Genomic DNA, 25083 nt, shown 5'->3' with positions numbered 1-25083 from the left:
AGCCAATCATCTCACACCGGTCACTTGTGGAGGCCACCTCTCAACTCACAGACTTGGCTAAATTGCAGAAAGAATTTGCAGATGTGTTCTCGCCTCTACCTGGTCGTACAAACCTCATACAGCACCACATCGAGACTACGCTCTGGGTAGTGGTGCATACTCGTCCCTACCGACTTCCCGTGCGCAAGAAAAAAGTGGTACGAGAAGAACTGGATACAATGCTTGAGATGGGAGTAATAGAAGAATCCCACAGTGACTGGTCCAACCCGGTAGTGCTGGTTCCTAAGAGCAACGGGTCATTCTGGTTCTGTGTGGATTATCTAAAGATAATGCGGTGTCTAAATCTGATGCATATACAATGCCTTGTATTGATGAACTGCTCGATCGGTTATGCACAGCTCGATTTTTATTCGACACTGGATTTGACAAAAGGCTATTGGCAAATCCCCTTAATCCCAAAATCCCGTGAGAAAACGGCCTTCTCCACACAACAATTCATGACGCTTCCGTTTGGTTTGTTTGGGGCTCCAGCTACGTTCCAGTGGCTCATGGACCAAGTCCTCAGACTGCATGTTGCTTATGCCGCAATGATTGGCAGCGGCACCTGCAACATCTGAGGGCTGTCCTGAGGTCATTGAGGTGAGCGGGGCTCACGGCAAACCTGAAGAAGTGCGCAATTGGGCAGGTGGAAGTACAGTATCTGGGCTTCCACTTGGCCCACGGGCTGGTGCGGCCCCAAATTGATAAAACCGCAGCGATTGCAGCCTCCCAAGACCTAAGACCAAAAAGGAGGCAAGACAGTTCCTGGGGCTGGCTGGCTACTATTGTAGGTTTGGACCTAATTATTTGGCTGTCACCATCTCGCTGACTGATCTTTCTAAAAAGGCAGCACCAGTTCCAGTGGACGGAGCAGTGTCAAAAGGCGTTTATGCAGGTGAAAACTGTACTCTGTGCCGGGCCGCTTTTATATACACTTGACTTCTCTCTCCTTTTCATTTTACAGACGGACACTTCAGACAGGGGGTTGGGGGCAGTGCTCTCGCAGGTGGTGGAGACCGAGGAACAACCAGTGATGTACATTAGTCGGAAGCTCTCTTTGAGAGAGACTAAGTACAGCACCGTGGAGAAGGAATGCTTGACCATCAAGTGGGCCATCCTCACTCTCCATTACTACCTGTTGGGGCGGGCCTTCACCCTCTGTTCAGATCACGCCCCGGCCAAGTGGCTCCACCGCATTCAGGACACTTGCCGTTGGTATCTGGCATTACAGCCATTTAAGTTTGAGGTGGTCCACAGGCCAGAGGTGCAGATGGCTGTTGTGGATTTCCTCAATCAATTAGGTCTAACAGCTGTTTCTTGTTGAAATAATCCAAGAAGAGCGATAAGAGGAGCCCACGCCAGAGCCCAGGGAGAGTGACAGTGATGCACAGCACTGCGGCATGTTAGTGTGTTTGAAGAAAGCTACCTATGAGTCATTATTGTGTGTGAATAAAGAGTTGAACTTACTTGAACCTCACTTCCTCCTTCCCATACTGACCAGTCCTACTACAATAAGCTTAATCGATCAAATTAATAATGACAAATAATACATCACCGGTTATTCATTAACATCCCTTGTCAGAATGTCTGTACATTTATTCATTTAAATGTATTTATTTAAAATGTACAAAGTAACCCTGCAACTAAATTCAAACAAGTTGACTAATATTTTGTGTATATAAAAACTAGAGATTTTGAAATAAATTTTTGGCAAACAAGCCATTGTCCATCAAAGCCAACCATTGAGCTTAGCAGTCCTCATGTGCTCTGTAGAGGTCTGATGCAGGAGCTTGCAGATCACAAATAATTTATAAGGGCCTCCCATTCATAAATTTAAAGATTCCACTAAAGCAATTCAGTTTATTTGCTTTGTTTAAGAGCACTAGAGTCTGTTCAATACTGGTCTGAGTGCCAACATCCCCGGGATTCTGCTTGCTTTGGCTGATGTCAATCAAAGAGAGCTGCTTTCCAGCATTTGTGCATTAGATAAAAAATAGAGATATATTATTAAATACAATTCAAATATTAAAACAGCATATCCACTACATGGCCAAAAGTAAGTGTACAGCCCTTTCTAGTGGGTTATTTTACCCACACCCATTACTAACAGGTGCAAAATAAAATCAACAGATACGCATCTCCTTAAACATTTTTTAGCAGAATGTGGGCCCTTTTCTGTTCCAGCATGGCATTACTCCTATTCACAAAGCGAGGTCCACAAAAAATGGTTTAATGGCTAAAATGGTTTATCCCTACAGTAATGTTCCAACAATATAGTCAAAAGTTTTCCCAGAAGAGTGGAAGCTGTTATAGCAGCAAAGACAGCACCAAATCCCTATTAATGACAAGGTTTTAAAATGAAATGTTCAAAAAGCACATATAGACTATGGTAGGGCTGAACGATTAATCAAAATAAAATCAAAATCACAATTTGACAGTGCTATTATCAAACTGCAAGGGCTGCGATTTAATTAAATAAATAAATAGTCTGCATGTGCTGCTCGCTGCACTAACTCTATGTGCTCAGCTCTGTTCTCTGTACGCATGAGGCTAAAGAGCTGAACGCCTTATATTCACAGTGCTCTAGATTCACTGACTGCACATTGTGTTATTCCAAATATGCTTGGCCATTAAAAGTTACTATCTAAAATAACCTCAATAACTCCGGGTTTTTGTGGACAGAAGAGTGGATGAGAGCATTTCTCAGCAGTAAAAGGCCATTGTCAACTCAATACAAAAAAAAAAACATCCTCCTTCATTGTTCCACCAAAATGAAGGCTAAAGGGTTTAATCAGACTGCAAAGCAATGCCCTTTGCAAGTTAGGAAATTATTACATATTAGTGGTAGTGTTTAATAATAATAATAATTATTATTATATATTTTTTTGTTGTTGTTACAAAAATATATTTCCATAATAACTTATTTTAAAAATGTAAGAAAAAGTGGGCTGATGCCCTATCACAAAGTGGACAAAAAGGTACACAGTTAAAAGATACAATGTAAAGGTGATGTGAATCTGTTTTTTCCCCCTCTATGTTTCACTGTATTTTTTATTTATTTAATCAAATGTGAACATCCTTTCTTGAACATTATTTCTATTGGCAGTAGAGCATGTTTGCCCTCAACTTAATTTTGGTCAAAAGAAAACACTTACCAAGTTATTTTTAATGCTAATAATTCCATCGCAGTTTAAATTGCAATATTTTTCCAAATAATCACAATTAGATTGTTCAGCTCTAGAGTATGCTGTTTGGGTGTCCACATACTTTTGGCCATGTAGTGTATGAACCTAGGATGTGTTTTAGACTTTGTGAATTTTAGCTTTTTAATCATTATCTAAATGGAGAACTTTTTATACGATTTGTATTTGCTACATGGACAAAACCGCTCAGGAAAGCCATTGATGATATTGACATTTTTAAAAATTCATCATAGACATTGTGCTTGGGTTAACCTTTTCCAAATCGATCTTATAGCAGAATGTGTATCTGAAACATGACTGGCAGTGGTCATGACAGAGGTCATTTGTCTCTTTAATGGATCGGGGGTTTACAACAACAAGGGGCATTTGAGGCTACAGTCCATCAGAGCTAAAAAAAAAAAAAAACAATTACTGCAATTACTGAAACTCATAAAGAAGTGTGTGACATTTAAACTGTACCCTGACCTTTTAAAGCCATATGATCAGCTGACCCCCACCCCCCACCCCCCCAAAAAAAGACACTATGTCATATGATATGTTGACCCTCACCTTTCATGTGACCTTATTAAAGCCCTTCCTCGTGGCCTGAACTGCAGTCTGATATTGCTCAAGCCCTACTGAGACCCTACTATTGGCCTGTAGTGATCTGGAGGACTAATTGATTCCTTGATCCATTCACACTAACACAATAAGCGAGGTAGCCATGAATATCTCCTGCTGCAACCATAGTATAAGATCACAAACCATCACCCCCTGACATAACAGCACCATTAGCTGATGGGAAGGTCACAATTGTTATAAAGACACGCCCTCCTCGAAATACAGCACCGTGGTTCTCAACTGGTTTGGCTTCAGAATATGCGCCAAAAACCATATAGTTTGATTCAACATAGAGCCTTTGAAGAAATTGAAAGTTTTTTTTCCTCTCACAAGACTATTTATTATCCTCACCATTAATGATTATTTAGTTGCATTTTATCATTTCAATTTAGCATTAATTTTCCCTGCTGTCCATTACCCGATCAGAACAGACCAGCAACCCATTTTTGGGTTGTGACCCTCCAGTTGAGAAACACTGATATAGCACATGCATTACAAGTAACCTCTAAAGCCCAAAGTACACTTCGGTTAGACGTGAATGCTGAGTGATTTCGTCATCAGCAGAGTGCTCAAGCACTGAACGCATGCAGCCCGATTTTTCTAACCATGTGTCTTTGAACGCTAGAGGTGTATCAGTTCAAATTTATCACGGTTCGGTTTGTATCACAGTTTTAGGGTCACGGTTTTGGTACAGTTCGTTATTTGTTATGTTCGGAAAAAAATTATATTACTGCCAAAGCCAAAGTAAAAAATATTCTATTTGGTAACAAACACTTCAAGAGATTTGCCCTCACTACAAATCACCATGGTTTTACTACAGTAACCATAGATTAACCATGGTATATGTAGTAAAATCATAGTAACCACAAAATTAACATGGTTACTGTCATGGTTACAATACTATAGTAAAATCATGGTTACTATATGGAATCTACAGTATTACTGTTGTAAAACAATGGTTAATTGTATCAAAACTATGATTTCTGCCAAGAAATCAATGGTGACAGCAGTCATTGTTACTTTAGTCATGGCTACTACAATATTACTATAGTAAAACCATGGTTACTGTATGGCTACTACAGTATTACTGAATAAAACCATGGTTAATTTTCGTTAGTGTCCTTAACTAATTTTTTCCCCCCTAATTACTAACTCAATATTTTACTTAATACCTGCATTTATGCTACATGGATCAACATAAAGTGCATTTCATACTCAACTCAACATATATTCAACATTCAGAAGCTGTATATTACTATAGAAGGAATAACCTTGCTGTTAAAATGGATACTAGAAGGGATGTCATAACGCAACATGAGTGTTTTAATCATACGCGGAATTCCCACATCTTTATCAATGGTGTAGGGCAACATAACTTTGAGCGTTTTAGTTATTGTTATATATCTGTCCGGACTAGCACTGAGTTCCTTAAAGATGAAAAGGAGTGTGTCTGTGTGTAGTTTCGGGCTCACCTGCGGCTCTGTGTGTGCCACGCGCTATCTATCCTAGGGTAATATCAGCGTAAATAAACATCGATGTATTACCAGTATACAGCACTCACGTCAAGCAATGTCTGCAAACAGTGCCTGTTTTGTAAAGGTTTTATGACCATCACTGTTGTGACTGACTGCAAACAGGAGATTTGAATGATGCAGAGGCTTCTCTATCTTGTGGCTTGTTTTCTCAGCTTGCCATTTTCAACTTCACACTAACACGTGCAGAACTGTGATGTCATCAATTGATTTAACATACTTAGAGTTAATAGTACAGCTTCTCTCTGTAGAAAGTTGACCAACGTGAAACAGGCAGAGCATGTCTACAGAGTGATACAGGTGCATTAGCGAAGGTTATAACTGCGCATGTCTATCTGTTGCTTTATGATCTGATGCAAAACTGTATGATCCAGATGCGTCATTAAACTTGAGATGAACCGCAGTGCAAATGCTTACTGAACCGTGGGTGGCTAACCGTACGGTTCGTTTTTTTACAGAGAACCGTTACATCCCTATTGAACGCACAGCATGCGCATGCGCCTGGAATTATTTGCACTAACTAGTGAGTCCACAAGGTGGCAACACTCAAATTTGAGCCTTTGCATTCACGAAGAAGCGCTAGAAGATGTAATCACCGCTAAACCACAGGAGACTTAGGTAGAAACAACAACAGTGGATGTGCAAGTCAAGAGCACGTGTGTGAGGAGGTCAAGAGATAACTGCATTTGTATAACTGAAGTCCGAAAAATAAAAAGACATCTTTATGAGTCTAAACTCCTGAGGAAAAATAGTCCAGTATCTCATAGCAGTCGTAGCATGCATGAATCAACCACATGTGTATGTGTGCACAGTCAAATGAAGTATACTTTGAAAGGCAAGCGTTTGACTGTACACAGACCGAAGTATACTTTGATACTAAAACTGTTCCACCGATCTGAATTCATCTTTACCAATCACATGGATAACCATGTTTCTAAGTGTGTATTCATCGCCATGGCAACGCACTGCATGTATTTCCCTCCTGAACTCCTGCTGGGATGTTTGACAGGCAGGCTGTGAGCAGAAATCCTGTCCAAAAACCAGCCCATCCCCCAAGGAACATTTCACATAAATTGGAAGTGCAACATCCAGCAGAACTCCATTAGTTACACCACTGGAGTTTACACGCAGTACATGTGTTCCTGAATCAAAAATCACATATGAGGAAAAGGTCACTCAGGTAGGGAAGTGAGTGTGGGCAGCTGCATTTATGGATCTCCATTACTTAGGATAATTTCAGAGAGAGAGAGATAAGATGTTACAATCAAAAACATCAATCACGTGGACTGTAACTCCATTATAGGCCAGTTTCAAACCATAGCCAACTGCAGAATTCCATGAGCCTAATAAGCATCTTGCCTATAATGTATGGGATTCATTTGTTTGGATATTGATTTACATTCTTAGAAAAGTAGACTGAAGTACTATTAAATACCTGAAATCAAAATTGGAGTTTTGTGGATTGATGACTCACTCTGTAGATTTTTGTCCAATCAAATGCTCTCTAAAATGAGACTTCCCTTCCTCCTACTACCACCAACTAGCAAGTGGCAAATCATGTTTCTTGGCTAACATTACTACAGACTATGGCCTATAGAGCTGCACAGCCGTGACATCAATTTGTAGGCAAACCCAAAAGGGTAAATCGCCATTCCTATGGGGTTGTTCAATTAATGATTAAAATAAGGTCTGTGGTAAAAATGACTTGAAAATACTTGGATGTTTTGTTCAAAACAAAACTTTCCTCAAACGTGAATTTTGAAGCCACCATGTTTAAAAATATTTATGTTGCTAATATGTTGCTAGACAATACTACAAATACCACAAGCATGTAAATGAACGTGCCTGACGAAAACCGAAGTAGCAACTTGTTAGCAAAACACAAACACGGTGGCTTCAAAATTCACATTTGGGGTATGACTGTGTGTAATTTATGTTGTAGAACAAAACGTCTAAGTATTAAAGTAATATTAACCACAGAACTTATTTTACTCCTAAATCAAACACTGTCATTATAAAAACCCAAAGGAAAATTCAGAGGGAACCAATGGCTCTAATTCTTTTTCCAGGTTTGTGACTACAACCTGAACAGCTCTATTGGCCATTTAAAAATAAAAAAAGGACTGTCTTTTCGATATTTCCCCACCAAATGTTTCAATAATAAATACAGAAAAGAAAACCACTATCCTTAGGCCATTTTATTTGGTCTTTACTAGTGCCCGACCGATTTATTATCTAGTGACGGTGGTTCTGCAGACAGTGCGGAGTTAAGCAGTGCGGTGTTAAGTGGTGTCTTCACAGTAAGTTGCTAACTAGTTTGTGAAATACATACTCGAAAGTTAATAAACAATGACCCCATCATTTTCCCTTTTCAATATAACTAATATAACATTAACCCTGTCCCTGACAACCATGTCACTCATGTTTATCACATCTATTTGCTATGTTAGCCAGCTATAGTTTGTCAAAGCATCTTTTTGCAGCTCAACAGACAAAGGTGCAGTGGTGGATTGTATCTGTTGAGTGTTGAATTCACGCACGTTGTTACCTAGTTGGTAAGACGCAATGCTGGAAAGTAAATAAAGTTCATCTTTTGCTCTCCGTGACAAAGAGCTTATAGCTAACTAGCTAACCACGTAGCTACTTCCATTGCTTGTCAGCTGAGTGGAAGCTAATGTGTAAACATGTATTCACCAAACTGTTTTGTTCAGGATTCACAGTTTGGTACACCCTTCAACCGTTGCATTTACAAAATGTAATATTTAAAAGTCTGGTTTTCCAATGTTGAAAGTTTCCCCTGAACTTGAATAGCAGAATATGGTGTAACACTGCTGCCGCTGTTTATCTCTTGACTCGGCAGGTGTAAATGCTTCTTGTTTTATAACCTGCCCCTAATTGACTGGCAGTATTAAAATAGTCAGCATTTGATACTAAACAGTACTACTGATGTTTATTTAGCTATTTATTGTATTTTTATTTATTCTTTATATAAATGGTCAGCAACTGACTGATACTGAACATACAGTACTCATGTTTAGCTATTTATTGTATTTTTATTTATTCTTTATTTAAATGGTCAGCAACTGACTGATACTGAACATACAGTACTGATTTTTATTTAGCTATCATTTTAATTTATTCTTTATTTAAATGGTCAGCAACTGACTGATACTGAACATACAGTACTGATTTTTATTTAGCTATCATTTTAATTTATTCTTTATTTAAATGGTCAGCAACTGACTGATACTGAACATACAGTACTGATTTTTATTTAGCTATCATTTTAATTTATTCTTTATTTAAATGGTCAGCAACTGACTGATACTGAACATACAGTACTGATGTTTATCTAGCTATTTATTGTTTATCTAGCTATTATTTCTCAGTGTTCATTTCTAGAATTTGTTGACAATATATAATAATAATGTCAAATATTCTTTGATAAAAATATTTAAGAAAGCAGCCTTCTGAGTACCTTTGCATAGTCATATCAGTGCAAAATCAGTGCACAATCCACATAGAAAAGATCTGTTTCCATTCCAGCTCAAAAACTATATCGGCCACCATATCGGTAATCGGTGAATTTTTCCCCTCTAAAATCGGTATCAGTCTCAAAATCCCATATCGGTCGGGATCTAGTCTTTAATGACAGATATGTTAGCAAATGTCAATAAAGGACTAGTTTTTTTAATTGCAAAATTCCACAGGCTGAATCATATGAATGAAGAAAACCATTTCTTGAATGACTCTTGGTATTAAGGCCAAACAAACTGCATATGTGTCACCAAGCCAGATTGAGTCTCATCTGAAATATTCTTTGTATCAAGTTATCATTTAAAAGCAAAGATAACAATTCACATAACACAGAAAGATCACAATTCACAAAAAAATAATACAGAATTTCACACATTATCTGGGTTTCAAAGTGACTTAAAGTCCCCATGATATTGGTTTGAATTTGAGTTTTATGTCCAGTGTTGATGAATTTCCTATTGAAACAGCAAGTTTGGGTGGGGCATATCCCATATCCCCCCCCCCTCCCAATTATAATAATATAATTCTTATAGAAAACTGGTAACTATATAATGTGGCAATATTTTTAATAGAGTTATACTCTATTGGTATTCAGTTCTTGTTGGAGTCATGCATACCAACGGACAAGGATCTGTTTTTATGGTGGAAAGGAAATGCGAAGCAGTACGAGAAACTCGGAAGCTTATTAGACCGGTGTGGTGAGCGGGGCAGAGCCGAGCGGCATCTGGGCAGAGGCTGGGAAGATAATTGGCGAATGACTTCTACCTGCGCTCCACACTGAACTCACGTTCCAGCGAGGGGAGGCGGGAGTATTTAAGGAGAAGAGACAGCAGCAGACAAGAGAGAGAGATATGAAGCTTGTCCGCATGTTTGACTGTCTTTATGATTTGATGCAGCAGGCTGAAAAGCAGTGCGTGTTTTTGTTTCTTTATACACTGCAAAGTGTCATTAAAAGTCTATGTGTTTGTCAAGCCAGTCCCAGCTTCCTCCTTACCTTCATAACTGTTACAACCGGTATGTGTGTTAAATATCTGAACACGAGCAAAGCACATTTTTATAAAAAGCCAACAACGTTTTTCTGAATAATAACATGTGAAATGATAAAAATGTGATAGCCATTTATGTAGACTCAGAGTTTATATATGTGCATTACCCTAATGCCATCAGTATTGGTTTCTATGTAAGCTCCAAGTAAGTGCAAATGTTTTTTACTGTTATTTTTATTATATATATATATATATATATATATATATATATATATATATATATATATATATATATATATATATATATTTTTTTATTATTAAAGAATATTGTAAAATATATATATATATATATATATATATATATATATATATATATATATATATATATATATATATATATTTCTCCCAAAAGAAAACCATAGTTTGTTGAAGTAAGCTTATTTTAAAATAGTTCTTGGTAACATTTTTGAATAAAACAATAATTTACAAGTAATCGATTACTCGTTTTTTGTGGGTTAGAGTACTCGACAACAAAATTACTCAAAAATGCCTATCCCTACATTGCAGCTTTTTTGCAAGAATGTGAAACATGCCAGCACTTGAGTTATCCAACATTTACACAACTTCTGAAACTTCAGCTGATCAGAAGGTTCCATGTTGGTCCATGGTATTAAGGTAGTCAGAGGCTCTTTATACAAACTACAGTGCCTTCCACCACGAGAAAGGTACCATTTCATTTCCAAGTCAAATGTTGGACAAACCTTGCGAGCAGGTTTCACTACCACTGAGACACACACGTTTGCCTTTGACATCGATATGAGCATATACTGTAAATCTTTGGGGGAAAGCTGCTCTAAATCGGTGTCAAGCGTCTGCCATGTGGCTGTAGTCTTCTGGGAGTGAAGGGGAGGTGGGGTGTCTCTTGTGGGCTTTATTGCTTGTAAGTGTGTGTGTGTGTGTATGGCCAAAGACCTCTTTACATAATTAGGCTATGTCTAAATGGAAGGGTACCGTGAAATTGTGCCTTATCCATTAAAGGCATTTTGTATCTTGGTACGGATCTACCCCTATGATGTTGCGGGTAAAAATGCATGACACGATTTAAAAGGGTTATATCAAATCTCAAAGGGGAGAAATCTAATATTTGAAAGAAAATATTTTTATGCACTATATATACATACTGAAACTGTACTGTAACTTGCAAAAAAGGCATTAACATAGAAGTCTTAAAGGCACAGCAGCAAATAATTGGCAATTTACTAGCAAGGGTCACAAAGTAAAGTATATATTAGAACTTCTCACATATTTAAAGCCACAAAATAACTAAATGGAATGGAATCACTGTATAATCACAGCTTCAAAATGCCCCATTTAATTCCAAAACGAGATATTAAACTGGGGCAAGCAGTAATGGGTAATGTGATCCAGCTCTGGCACCTCTCTGGGCTCACTCTCAGCAGAGCATCACCCTGCAGTTCTTTCACAGCACAACCATGTGACTGTCAGAGGATTTGGCAGGCCATAATCACTCCAACAGTTGCATGTGTGCACGTATCAACCAACTGACTTTTGTTTTGGAGTTTAATGATAATTTAAAATGTCTTCCTCTGTGGAAACAGCTCTTTTGTGAGAATAGGAGCCTGACCTCATGAAAATTACAAGACTTTGGCAACATTTTTGCAAAATTATATCACGTGGCTCCTTCAGAGGTGAAACGTTCACTGAGTGGCACTAAACTGCGTTACATTTTCTCCCAAGCAGATCAGGTTAAGTTTAAACCTCTACTGAGTTTTAAATCAACAAATCCTAACTCCCTACCCTAAACCTGAAACGTTAACCTTACCGATAGTGTAAAAAAAGAAAACAACTGCTGATGAAACGTCATTTTGTGGTGCATCTATGACACTTTCAACATGTGCTCTCCAGGACTTGTACCACAGTCCTTTGCAGCACAAGTGTAATGCACTATCAGTTGAGCTACTGCACAATTTGATCAAACTTGAACAAGCTTATAAATGTAGATGGTTATGTAGTGCAAACGTTAAAATGTGTTGCCTTACAAGTCTTGTACTATAGTAAAAGTGCTTAGATGTCATAAGATAGCACTGTGTGAGGAACAGGGTGAAAAGGGTTATGTTGCTATCACAAGTTTCCTTATGTCATACTTAAGGCCCAGGTACACTTAGTTTTTCTTGCATTCCCACTGTCACTTCCAGGGCTTCATCGTGCCTCCTCTGGGCTTTCTCGGAGCCAATGGCCAATGGCCTTTGGCCCGCCGATTACCCTTGGGCCAAACAAGGCCAACTGGGGATTGAGGTGGGTTCAATATCAAAGGAAGTGTTTTGCCAAAGTTGCCAGATTGTGTATCCAGCGCACAATGGTACAAGTTCAGGAAAAATTAATTAATTGCGGGTACAGTACAAATCTGTTCAAACGCACAATGGACAAAGCAGTGGTCAAAGAAATAACTTTTCGTAGTTCGAGATCATGGACGGTGTGCAGGAACTTCGTCCCGCTGTTAGTGGAGAGACCACTCAGGACACCATAGCAGCTACAGTCAGTGAGCTGTCAACGCTAACTTATCTTGCTAGCTAGCTAATGCTTACAAACAATATAAACTCAATATTCTAGATAAATAGATAACATGATACCTCAGCTTGAGCTTTCCTCTTGCTTGTGAAATGGCCAGGGTGTGTGATGTTGGCACCAGGGCGGTGTGTTAAGGGCAGTCTTTAGGGCAACGCTGAGGGGCTATTGGCCTGATGGTGGGAATCAATTTTGGTCTTGCGGCTCAAGGTCCGAGGCTATTGGCACCACCTGGCCAGTTGATAGCCCTGGCTCGCACTGGCCTTATAGTGAAAAAGCGGCTATTGTGTTTGTGAATTTGTCAATTACAATCAATTACAAATGAAAAACAAATGGCATGTCTTTAAAGATGAAGTGTGTAATTTGTGCACTACAATTGCAAAAACATTGTTTTCAAACAGGTCTCCCTAGAACAATCTCTCAAGTCTAACATTGGTCTCCCAAACAGATAGAATCTCAAGCCATTGGTTGAGCCAATGTTGCCATTTCAGGCTTGTCAGGATGCTTACACAAACAGAGTAATGGATACCACCACAAAGCCACAGTGTTAACACTTTTTAACCTACGAATGACTAACTTATATAACGCATACTTCAGCTTTAAAAGTCACAAATAAAAGCATGCACAAGCCTTCAACAAGTATAATAATCCAAAATATTTGACCATCTACCTGTTGACCGCTGAATGTCATAGCAGTGAGCTCTATACCTTCACAATTCCAGTTTCCCAGTGCTTTTGATCCATTTAGCCAGATAAAGAAACCCTAATGAGCTATTGGTGCACAGAACTTGCATCAGAACCTAACTCCAAGGATCTTGCAGTAATGTCCAGCGCTCCATGTGTAGAGCAGAAGTGATGCTACAGAAGGATGAAACAGCCAGTTACCCAGACCAACAGAGAACAGGAAGATGCGTATTACAGTTTGAGGACAGGTTGAAAGTCCAGCCTTTACACAGCTGAGCGATATCTCCACTGCTCTGCTCTCCTCTCAAACTCTGCTGTATCTGGAATTGACCCCCTCCTCTCTTCCTCATGTTCTTTCTCTTTATCTCTCTCTGTAACCCTCTCCTCATGTCTCCTCCCCCAGAGCACATACTAATTTCAGCACACTCAAGAGCTCCACCTTGTGACTGTATAGAATTTTGCCCCAGTGTTATTTTATAATTCGTAATATGTTTTTACAAAAATAAAACGTGGAATGGTAAAAGGAAAATTGATACCAATAGCCTATCAGTGCTTGCAAGGCAGCAAAGGCATAGTTTTAAAGTTTTAGGTAAGTTTAGAATTTAGTCTTTGGTTCTGCGCAATTAAATACCAATGTTATGCACACGTCTTTTTTTCTGTAGGCTGAGCACAGAAATCAACATATATTGGAACACCATCTTTGCAGTTTGAAACTATCAATAAATGGTTTAATAGATGCAAGAAAGAAGACTAATCAAAACTCAGTATTAAAATAGATGCAAGATAGAATATATTTGCCACCTGGATTGTTTTATTTTTTTATTTTTTTTTTGACCGCACATTTTGAATTTTGGTGGCATTTTTGTACTTTCGATGGAAATTTTGCCCTGAGACCCCCTTAATTTCTGACCCTGCTTTCTATTAATGTAAGAGATTTTCAAACCTTGAATTTCTTCAAAAGTAGCCTATAATGTTTACAAAAACAACTATCTACAAAAAGTTTGACTGGAGTCTGTTTACTTGCAGAAGTTTAATAGACAGTGTTAGGTATTTAAAACAAACCACTAACCAAAATGTAACAAGTAATATCTATAAATTGTTGCCTCGAAAGCAAATTTGTGAAATTCATAAACATGCAGAGAAAGTAACTGAAAGAGAGCATTATAAACCAGAAAAAGAGAAAGTGTACACAGAGGCCTCCAATTCTTTCTTCCTCTGATTTGCTTTTGTCTCATTCTTATTATTCCATCCACAATGAAGAGACAGAGAGCAAATATGCCTCTCCCTCATGGACATGTTTCCAGTCCTATCCTGTCCGGTTCTCACTCCACAGTAGGTAAAATTTAATGTGGCTCCCAAATACAAATGCAAACAAAGCACAATCAGTCTCGTTTGCCCTGTTTTCTATTGTAAACCTCTGACAACCTGTTTTCATAGCTCAAAGCGCTAATAACGTGCAATCCCAGCCAGACATAAGCCTTGGTACCTTGTCCAAAAATACAGCTTATCTAGACATGACCTGAATGCAGCCAAAAAGTGCTTGTAGTTGCACCAGACATCAGTTGCACAGCTCCATTGCCTAAAAGAGAGCTGAGATGGGCCTTGCTTTATCTAGAGGACCTGATTTATGGTTGGACCAAGTAAAGCTACTGCTGACCTGGATATCTGGGGTAAGGAGGGTATGGACACGAAAGAGGATTGGTCTCATCTGCCCATTTCAATAATCTCTGAATAAATGTCATTACAGACATAATTAACATTTTATCCAGTTAACACTACACTACACTACACTGAACTTGTTTGTGATTGATCTATTTTTGAAAGCTTAAATCCCCATTAATTAAACTAATTTTCTTTCCAGAAACCTTCCTATCTATTTTTTGGATCTTTCTACCATTATTTAGGCAATTCACCCTTAAATGGCTGAAAATCGTAGGCTGTATTATACCCTGTGTAATACAAACAGAATTTTTCTATTTTTTTGAAGCTCTTTTTCATTCAGTGACAGTTCTAGTGACCATGTTTGTACACTGTAGCTATCAAATAAAATATGACACTGTTAAACACATTGCGTCAGGTTTGACCACTGAAGTTTGGTCACATGTTAAACGAGAACGAATGACTTTTGATGTCACCAACGTCCAACATGAGCCATAGGCATCATAATTAATTTGAGAGCTACGGCGGAGGGGAAGAAGTTTTCGGCATGTACCCCGCTCAAAGCTATCGCCCGGCTTAAGAAGAGCTGACTTATAAGTAAATTGTCTAATGAAAAAAATTATAATTTCAGGGGGAACTATTCATTTAAGTGAGAGTTTTCTTGTTACCACCAATCAGTACGCTTACATGCGCCGTTATAATCAAGCTATAGCAGGTTTTTGTGTAGTCCAGCTGTAGTTTTCTGTCTTGAAGTAACAGTAGTTTATACTAATTTGCCAAAAGAAAAATACATTAAATTATTTACTCGATAACAGTTCGCAAAACAGTTTCTCACTTGAGCAATATTGTACCAACCATTCAAATTAGTTTTTTGGCCAAATAGTTCCAGAAGAAAAAGAAACAAAATTAGGCAATTTAAAGAGATGAACTTTCCCTAACAGGCAGAAATTGGCTTTGTTGGTACAGAAATATTACCAAAATTCTAATTATATTCAAATTTTAAAGACATTATTTCAGGTAGGGGAAACAAATCTACAAGATCGATGTTGTCTCCTACGTCCACAAGAGGGTGCAATGAAACAATAAAGACCAATCAGCACCATCATAAAGCGACTGTTTATTGCAAAGAACACATCTGGTTGTTAACAAAAATGTGTAAAGTCAAAAGATTTAGCCAGTTCATCTTCTCAAATCTTAAGTAGAGAGTAAAATGGGAAAAGAAACACTTCAATAGACAGTTCTATGTTAACTTAGTGTTGCACAGTAACGTATACCAGTGCCATATTACTACAACAGACACAAGCTTCATAATAATGGCGATACCACAGTGTTTCCCATTAAAAACAGTTGTATGTATGTACTTAATGCTTATGCAGTGAGATGCTCATAAGAGCAAGCCAAGGCACAGTCAAGACACAAACGCCAAAGACCTCCACCTAAGGGGCCGTTCACTATGAACACATCTGTCTTTTTCAATGTAAGCATGTGCTAGACTGACATCTTTGACTGTTGAGCAAAGTCTTGCTGTTTTTCAGTGTCTTGTGCAGGAGCATTGCATTTTTAGATGCTATGTCAATATAAAAGGAAATTCAGCATTTAAAATGCATCTCGAGACACTTCCGTTGTTTTATTCATTGCACTACATCTTTTCTAGCCTAAGAATGCGATCGTTCTGAATGACAATTACTTCCAATCCTGTCTTATATGGAAGTACTGTTGGAGAAGAATAAGAGATGTAGACAAAAATTATTTATCAAGATTATGAAGCTCAAAATAAAGCTATTTTAAAACTGTGAACGTTCTTTAACAAATTGTCTTTTGGGGCCAACATCATAGGCCAGTTTTTATTTTCCATTTCAGATGGTTCTTCTGCCCTATCAGTCACTAGAGTCACTGCCTTCTATTTTTGAACAGAGCATCCTGTTTGTCTGGTATTAGACTGAGGGGCTCTGTCTCTTCACATGTATTACTCTCTGAGCTGAATGGGCAAAAAAGGGCGTAAAGACGTATTAAAACATTTAATCAAGCCTTAACCTCTCCCTTGCCCCTTTTTGTTCCTTATTGAAAGTACCTTGAGAAATAAATTGCAGAAAAATCTCATTCATTCATTGCATCATTTCTGTAATGCTGCTTCAGCCACTTTATGGACTTTCATTCAAATCCTCTTATGGGGGGGCTGGGAAATGCCTCCCACTGACTCTCAGAAACACCATGGTAACAACTTCTGTAGTAGAACGAAAAAGAAAATTCACACTAACAAAGTGATGAAATCTTTTAAATAATTCTGTCAGACCAACTGATACATTTATGACAGTGGGTAGAGTCTGCTCAAATTATATCTTATGACAAATCATATGATATTAATTGTGTTTAGGATCACTGAAAAGTCAGGGTGACTCCATGGCTGGGTCATTAAAGTTAACCCCCACATGGCAGAGGTCAGCTCAGCTTAAATGGGATTGTTGTAATTTGCCCTTTAGAGTCTTTATTGCACAAAACAGATATTTTTCAAATCAATCCTAATCAATCATACTGTATAAGACAAGGGCTTCCAACCAGGGGTCTGCAGAAAAGATATATAAAACAGATAGAATTTCCGTACATATCCATGGCATGACAACTAACTTCTTAACTATTGATCTGTTCAGCATAATATAATAGTATTTAATGTTCTCTTATTATAAAATGTTATTTATTCTAGCTTTTTATACTGGAGTTCCTGGGTCTGTAAAGTTTCAAAACACCTGATATAAAAAATAAAAATAAATAAATAAAAAATAATAATAATAATAATATATATATATATATATATATATATATATATATATATATATATATATATAGTAAAAAAAAATTTGTTTTATTTAAAACACAATCAAGCGTTCTAGTTGTGTTTTGTTGCAGACCCTTTTTGGAAAGCATAGACCACCAACAACCCAAACAGCCTATTAAATCCCAAGCTACAACAATAATGACGTTAAAAAACTGTTGGCCACAGTATAATATTGTCAGAGATGTGAGGTTAATATGAAAACTTCCACTCACCGATTCCATCTTCAGATTTCAGCACCATGATCACAGCGCTTAAGCAAGCAAATGCACGAATCTTACGACTCGCGGAAAATACCCAAAACTTCTCAGACTTTAACCTGCAAACTCACAGTTTTGAGCTGTTCCGAAACCCAAAATGTCTGTTGAAAAATGTGTCTGAAAGTATTCGCAGTAACAGCAGTGACCGAAAGGCAAGGCGTGAAACCCTCATGCTCTGCAGACGGGGCGTGACCTGGTGATGACGAGCAGCCAATCAGCGTCGAGCTTTGATTCTCGCAACCTTTAGGATTTTGGTGCGCGTGCAGACACACACCTACACACAAACTTCCCTCAAACTTGTGAGAGCTATAGACCTCTGTTGTTTTAAGATAATTATAATACATCCAGTATACTTGTGTAACCAAAAGTGATTTGTAAGAAAGAAGAAAGAGTAAAACATTTTCAGCAGACATTGAGAGCTTAAGTATTTTCAAGGATCTAACAGTGAAATTGGAAACAGTAGGTTGACTTTTCTTTAGCTAAAATCAGTCTTTGGTCTGTGTGAAATTCGAAACACTGCCCCCTGTGGCCAAAGTGGTAAGTGTTGTTGGGCGTATGGTCACATGTGAGCTCAAGAACTCCAGAGTGCAGTCTGGATGATGGGGCGTGGCGACACATTGGGGTGGGGCGACACATGTAGCTCCGCCCACATCTGATTTCATTGGTTTTTACAGCGAACGTTCTTACGTTTTGTCTCTGATAAGACAGTATGCTGCTTCATATTTGCTGTGAATGACACTGAGCTATGCTTAAGCTATTAAGCCGCATTCAATTCTCGATCATCGCGTTAAATTTTTAAAAAATATATTAATGAACTTTACACCGACCAGTTTCTCTCACCTCGCGCAATGACAGCGTCCTCATGTTCCCCTTCATCCTAAATCGTTCCACTGTTTTAAGTTTGAACTGCCCCTTGTGTCGGAGCTATTCTGTATTTAGTGTGGCCCTGCCCCATCGTCCAGACTGCAATCTGGGGCTACTCTGTGAGCTCCATTTTCCAGGTGAAATGTCCACGGAGGGGCACCAAAATGAGTTGTATAGACAGTTACTACGTAAAAATGCTAGTGAGGTGTTTTGCTGTCACTGTAAATGTTCATTTCTCTGACACCCATGGAGGTACCAACTGGACCTGGCAGATCATATTTAGACAGCTATGACACACTGCACTTTTTCATGATACAAGGCAAGCATTTAATTGTTATATGTGAATTTTTTAGCATTTTAATGTGGTTTGTATGTGCGAGGAACGGCAGCCGGTGGAGTTCCTGGTGCCCTCCTAGGGTAAGTTGGGGCCCCCATAGGGAGGTGCACTATGCAGACTGTTTAATATGCGTATAGGGAGTGGCAGTACCGGTCAATAATACCACATTGAAGATGAATAATACCAAAAATTACTCTACTGGTGCTCCGAGAAGACGTCCTGGCTGCACAAGACTAGGACAGAGACGTCCAACAGGCCCCATCAAGATGAAAGCCCCCTGTTAGATTTAGCAGTTTCTGTGATTTAAAAATTTGTACCTGTGATTTACTGTGACAAACTGAGACCTATTCATGCACTGGAGGAAAAATTCTCAAAAAAAAATTCTCAAGTTCTGTACCTGCCATAACTATACCCCCTTGTGTTTGCTTTGGTGCACCCAGACACATACCTCAACACTAATTGAAGAACAGTATTAAATATTTGCCTCTGATGATTAACTGCTGCAAGTGTGGAACACTTTGGTGTAGTCAATCTTCAATGTAAAAGTTCAAAAAAAGAAAAGAAAAAAAAAAGCAGGCATCAAGTAGGAATTCGCTTAGGGCCCCTACATGCTCAGAAACAGCCCTGCCCACTGTACGTGGTGTTGAGTCTGGCATTTTCTTTTTGCCTAGTACAAAAATGTACAATAGAAAAAATGTGATTATTGCAGACTTATAAACGTCAACAAAGAGATTCTTGGAAACGTCTGTTAAGCCAAAGGTTCTGTTGTTGTCATGGCAATGAGAGCTTATAAAGTTTCTAGTTCTAGACACAAATACTTCTGATATGTGGGTAGACCCATTAACAACACATTACCATCATAAAGTCTACACACACACACACACACACACACACACACACACGCAAAGGTCATGACAAAAATACCCACAGGCATATTGAATAGAAGTCAAACAAAGTGTTTTGAAATAAATCTTTGTTTCCATGGCACTCAATAAATGTTATTTCAAGAAGAAACCCCCAGATTTTTGATCGAAAGACTTATTTGCAGCAAGCCATGGTTTTGAAGATAAGCTTTTGTCGCTGAATGAACTAAATACAGTATATTTTGTCTCTCTCACTAACAAATTTGCAGCAAATTTAGTAGTGGTCGACCAATATGGGCTTTTCAATGGCCGATGTCAATGCCGATATCTAGAGAGCAGGATGACAGATGGCCAATATAAATGCTGATACAAAAAGCACACATTATATACAATGTTCACTTATATATACCGAAGATAGACCGATAAATTGGCCTCTCACTAATATTTAGTGTCAAACTCTCAGGATCTCGAGACCTCAGAGTTGTCATTACTGCACTATAATTTATGTAATCCTTTAAAAATACGTTTATCTAATTAAAATAGGGAACTGCTAATGGATTGATTGAACTAATGGAAGAATATTAGAACATGTCATGTCATTACGAATGAAGGAGAATTCAAACAGAAAACAAACAAAACTCTGATGCATGATAGGACAGGGATATTGTCCTATCATATGAGATACAAGATGTTTACATTTCTCCACTGCTGTAGTGTGAAGTACTGTAGAAAATAATAAAAAGCCCCAAAGTAAAATGCAAGATTCTGTAGTGGCATATTTAGTCCACTAGAAGGGGCTGCCATTTTGTATAACATAATGGATGAGCACCAAGCAAATATTTCTACTGCATATTTAACCAAAAGACAGTTTTAATGCATTGCTTAAATGTAAATTAAAATATAGCTGAAGGCTATATCCTGTTGATGGGCTAGAAGTGTTTTTCTACAATATAAAAGCATTGGATTATAGGAAAACTTTAACTATGCACAATAAAATTGGCACTGGATTAAAATATAATTAACATATTACTAAATTCAGTGGCTTTCCAGGATTTTTATAAAGGTAAATGGGTTTATAATCATCTCTATCAGTGCTCTATAATCCTCTATTAAAGTTATTTCTGTGTAAAAGAAGGTGAAAGATATTCACAACAGAATCTAGAATAGAAATGTTCTCTCCCTCCCTCTCTACAGTCCATACACCCATTTAATAATACATATTATCTCACAGATCCGAGTGCTGAGTTTTTGACTCACAGCAGAAGAAAAACAGGGCAAAAAAAAACATTAGCAAACATAAAAATAACACAATGACTGACCCCTTGGTAACATTAGTACTCGCACTATGCAATTTTTACAAAGGCCTCGCATTTCCGGCATATCTGGAACATGTCTTTTTCTCTGTAATTTTCTGTCATCTCATATACTTTGCTGGTCTCTCCTTCTTCATGCCTGAAAGAAATGGCAACAAACAGGTGGCACTCTTCTGAAAGCCATTACTGCAGGACAGGGGTGAATCTAACAATACATGTTCGGGTCACATTGCAAAATGAAGCCTACTTTTGCTAAATTAAGCCTATTTTTAGGACCATAAAGTCTGTTTGCACTGTGATGTTTTTTATAAAGCACATTTCCCCCAACCCCAAATTGTCATTATCATAATGCGTAATTCCATTACTGTAATGCCTATTATTCTTGAAGGTGATTATCATAGATTTTCATTACTGAAATGCTATTTTTTTATTTAAATCCGCATAAAGGCAGTACAACAAATACTTTCATGATGTAATACTTCATCATTTAAATATTTTTTTTTTCTTCAGCATTACATTGAGTTTTTTTTTTTTTTTTTTTGGTATTAAGGAATAGTTCATTCTAAAATTACAATTTTCTCATCATGTACTCACCCTCCTGCCATCTCAGATGTGTATGTGTTTCTATCTTCTGCAGAATGCAAATGAAGATTTCTAGAAGAATATCTCAGCTCTGTAGGTCCATACAATGCAAGTGAATGGTGGTCAGAACTTTGAAGGTCCAAAAAGCACATAAAGGCAGCATCAAAATAATCCACACAACTCCAGTGATGAAATCCATGTCTTCTGAAGCAATATGATAGGTGTGGGTGAGAAACAGATCAATATTTAAGTACTTTTTTATGATTAATCCTCACTTTCACTTTTACATTCTTCTTATTTTATTTTTGGCGATTCACATTCTTCGTGCATATTGCCACCAACAATATTTACAATATTTAAGGACTTAAATATTGATCTGTTTCTCACCCACACCTATCATATCACTTCTGAAGACATGGATTTAACAACTGGAGTTTTATGGATTAATTTTATGCTGCCTTTATATGCTTTTTGGAGCTTCAAAATTTTCTTTCTCATTCACTTGCATTGTATGGACCGACAGAGCTGAGATATTCTTCTAAAAATCTTCATTTGTGTTCAGCAGAAGAAAGAAAGTCATACACATCTGGGATGTCATGAGAGTGAGTAAATGATGACAGAATTTTCATTTTTGGGTGAACTATTCTTTTAAGATAATGAGAATTACAGGGAAATATGTTTGATTGTCATTAAAATAATGTCACAATGCTAATGCTAAAGGTCCTAAAAGTAGGCTTCTTTCTTTCCTTAGATTTTAGGGATGAAATATGACCCGGTTATGAAAGATTTTACCCAGATTTTGTGAGATTCACCTAGACAAACGCACATTGTTAAATATTAATTGATTGCAATAAAAAAAAAAAAGAAAAAAAAAGAAAAAAAAAAATATATATATATATATATATATATATATATATATATATATATATATATATATAAACCACCCCAAAAAGATGACCTGGTGGTGACTGACTTGAATGAGATCAGAGAAAGGGAGAGCTCAGTACAACAGGTTTAAAAGATGCAAGAAGTGCGGACATCTTTTTAATGCGGATATGAAGTTAAAATAATTAACTACAAATGAGTCTCATTTGTAAGTAAATTTGGATAAAAGCATCTGCTAAATGAATAACTGTAAATGTAAATGTGAAATATGCATTTTATCTATCTTTATTTTCATCTATTTACCTTCCCAAAAAAAACAAAAACAAAAAAACATTGGGGAACGTTGCCTTGAAGGGGATGTGTTATCTGAACTTTGATGTAAACACTTCAGCAAACAAATTGACTGAACAAACAGGGGAAATTAAATAAGACTAGACTCCTCCAGGAGATGTTGTGCCCCAGCAGAAACAGCTAAAATAAAGTCAAGACTCCTCCCATTCAGTATGCTGATTTTGTATTCTGATTTTGTATGCACAGGCCAGTGTAAGCCAGTGTTAGCACAGACAGTCGTCTGTTCAAGGCAAAGCAGATGTGCGACTTAATCACAATCCTTAGCGAGACAGTCTGAATACATTTAAATATAATTTCCACCTTGTACCCGGTCAGAATCACACTACTCAAATCCCCTTGGCTAACTCCATAGTCCTGTAACTTCAGCTTGCTGAGAAAGGATAACTTAAAAATACACATCCCAGGAGATCAGCAGTTACAGATATACTCAAACCAGTCAATCTGGCACCAACAATCATACCACGGTGGAGATCAAATTTTTTTAGATGGTTGATGTGAACATTAACTTAAGCTCCTGACCCGTATCTGCATGATTTTATGCACTGCACTGCTGCCACGATTGGCTGATTAGATAATTGCATGGATGATTGTTGGTGCCAGATGGGCTGGTTTGAGTATTTCTGTAGCTGCTGATCTCCTGGGATTTTCACACACAACAGTCTGTAGAAATATACTCAGAATGGTGCCAAAAACAAAAAATATCCAGTGAACGGCAGTTCTGTGGATGGAAACGCCTTGTTGATGAGAGAGTTCAACAGAGAATGGCCAGACTGGTTTGAAATGACAAAGTCTTTGGTAACTCAGATAACCACTCTGTACAATTGTGGTGAGGAGAATACCATCTCAGAATGCTATTCTGAGATGCAGGTTGGTGCTGTTTTGGTGGCACGAGGGGGACCTACATAATATTAGGCAGGTGGTTTTAATGTTGTGACTGATCGATGTGTGTGTGTATATATATATATATATATATATATATATATATATATATATATATATATAGGTTTGGGTGGTTTATGAGGACTTTGTTTAGGTTACAAATTGGTAATTACAAGGGTATTATGCTATAAATGTAGTTTATGAGGACATTTCTAGTGTCCCCATAATTCAAATCGCTTAAAAAAACATACTAAAATATGTTTTTTTGAAAATGTAAAAATGCAGAAAGTTTTTTTGTGAGGGTTAGGTTTAGGGGTAGGGTTAGGGGATAGAATCTATAGTTCTTACAGTATAAAAATCATTATTTCTATGGAGAGTCCTCAAGGATAGCCACACCAACGTGTGTGTGTGTGAGTGTGTGTGTGTGTGTGTGTGTGTGTGTGTAGCAACATTACATTTTTAATGCTATTTGTGTAATGACACAGCGTCTGAATCCTTAAACTGTGTCCTTTTTCAAATGGCTGCCTTTAAATTACTAAGCACCAAGGTCGACCAAACAGCTTAAGCTTTTATCTTTTAAAAGGCTTTATTTAAATGCCAGATGAGACAGCCATTAGAGTATCTTATTAAAACTGCACAGCATTCAAGACTTCTGAGGTCACTTCACATTGCTGTAGCTCAGAGACCAAATGACACATACTCAATACACTCATTTAAGAATTAATTTAAGGAGGCAGAAAATCTAAAGATGATCTAGAGACAATTGTGCTCTGTGAGAATGACACATTAGTCGATTTTTAAGGTATAGAGGAAACATCCTGGCAAAATCCATGCAGTCGCTTATTCATACAGGGCGTCAAAAGTAAATTATGTGCCAAAGTGAAGTTCATCTCAGTAAACAGAAATCAGTTCAAATACATACTTACAAAAGTATGTAATATCACCCTGTTGGCATTTATTTTGAGATAATGACTGGCTGAACTGTTCATTTTACATTTAAAGCTTAGTGAGCTCTCTACTGCCTATATAGGCAGCTGCCTTCTAAAGCCACATTCACACAATGTTTTTATTTAAAAACTTATTGATTTAGCTA

The 25083-nt window shown here is 37.6% G+C and overlaps 1 protein-coding gene across 4 annotated transcripts in view; it reads right to left on the bottom strand.

The window, feature by feature from the left end:
* Positions 1–25083, bottom strand: part of cyth1b (cytohesin 1b) — a 91679-nt gene that overhangs the window by 32599 nt on the left and 33997 nt on the right. Inside the window, exon 1 of one of the 4 annotated variants that reach the window (XM_051667068.1) lies at positions 17872–18011. The exons of 2 other annotated variants lie outside the window; for them this stretch is intronic. In XM_051667068.1, the coding sequence (XP_051523028.1) occupies positions 17872–17899 (28 nt within the window). In that variant the 5' untranslated portion in view covers positions 17900–18011. Of the gene's footprint in view, positions 1–13153; positions 13463–17871; positions 18012–25083 lie in introns of those variants that run through there. One more of the 4 variants, XM_051667070.1, reaches the window with a different exon arrangement.

Source organism: Myxocyprinus asiaticus, chromosome 32 (assembly GCF_019703515.2).
Source record: "Myxocyprinus asiaticus isolate MX2 ecotype Aquarium Trade chromosome 32, UBuf_Myxa_2, whole genome shotgun sequence".
Taxonomy (NCBI): domain Eukaryota; kingdom Metazoa; phylum Chordata; class Actinopteri; order Cypriniformes; family Catostomidae; genus Myxocyprinus; species Myxocyprinus asiaticus.
Note: the sequence above shows the minus strand (reverse complement) of the source record. Positions and strands in the feature narration are given on the sequence as shown.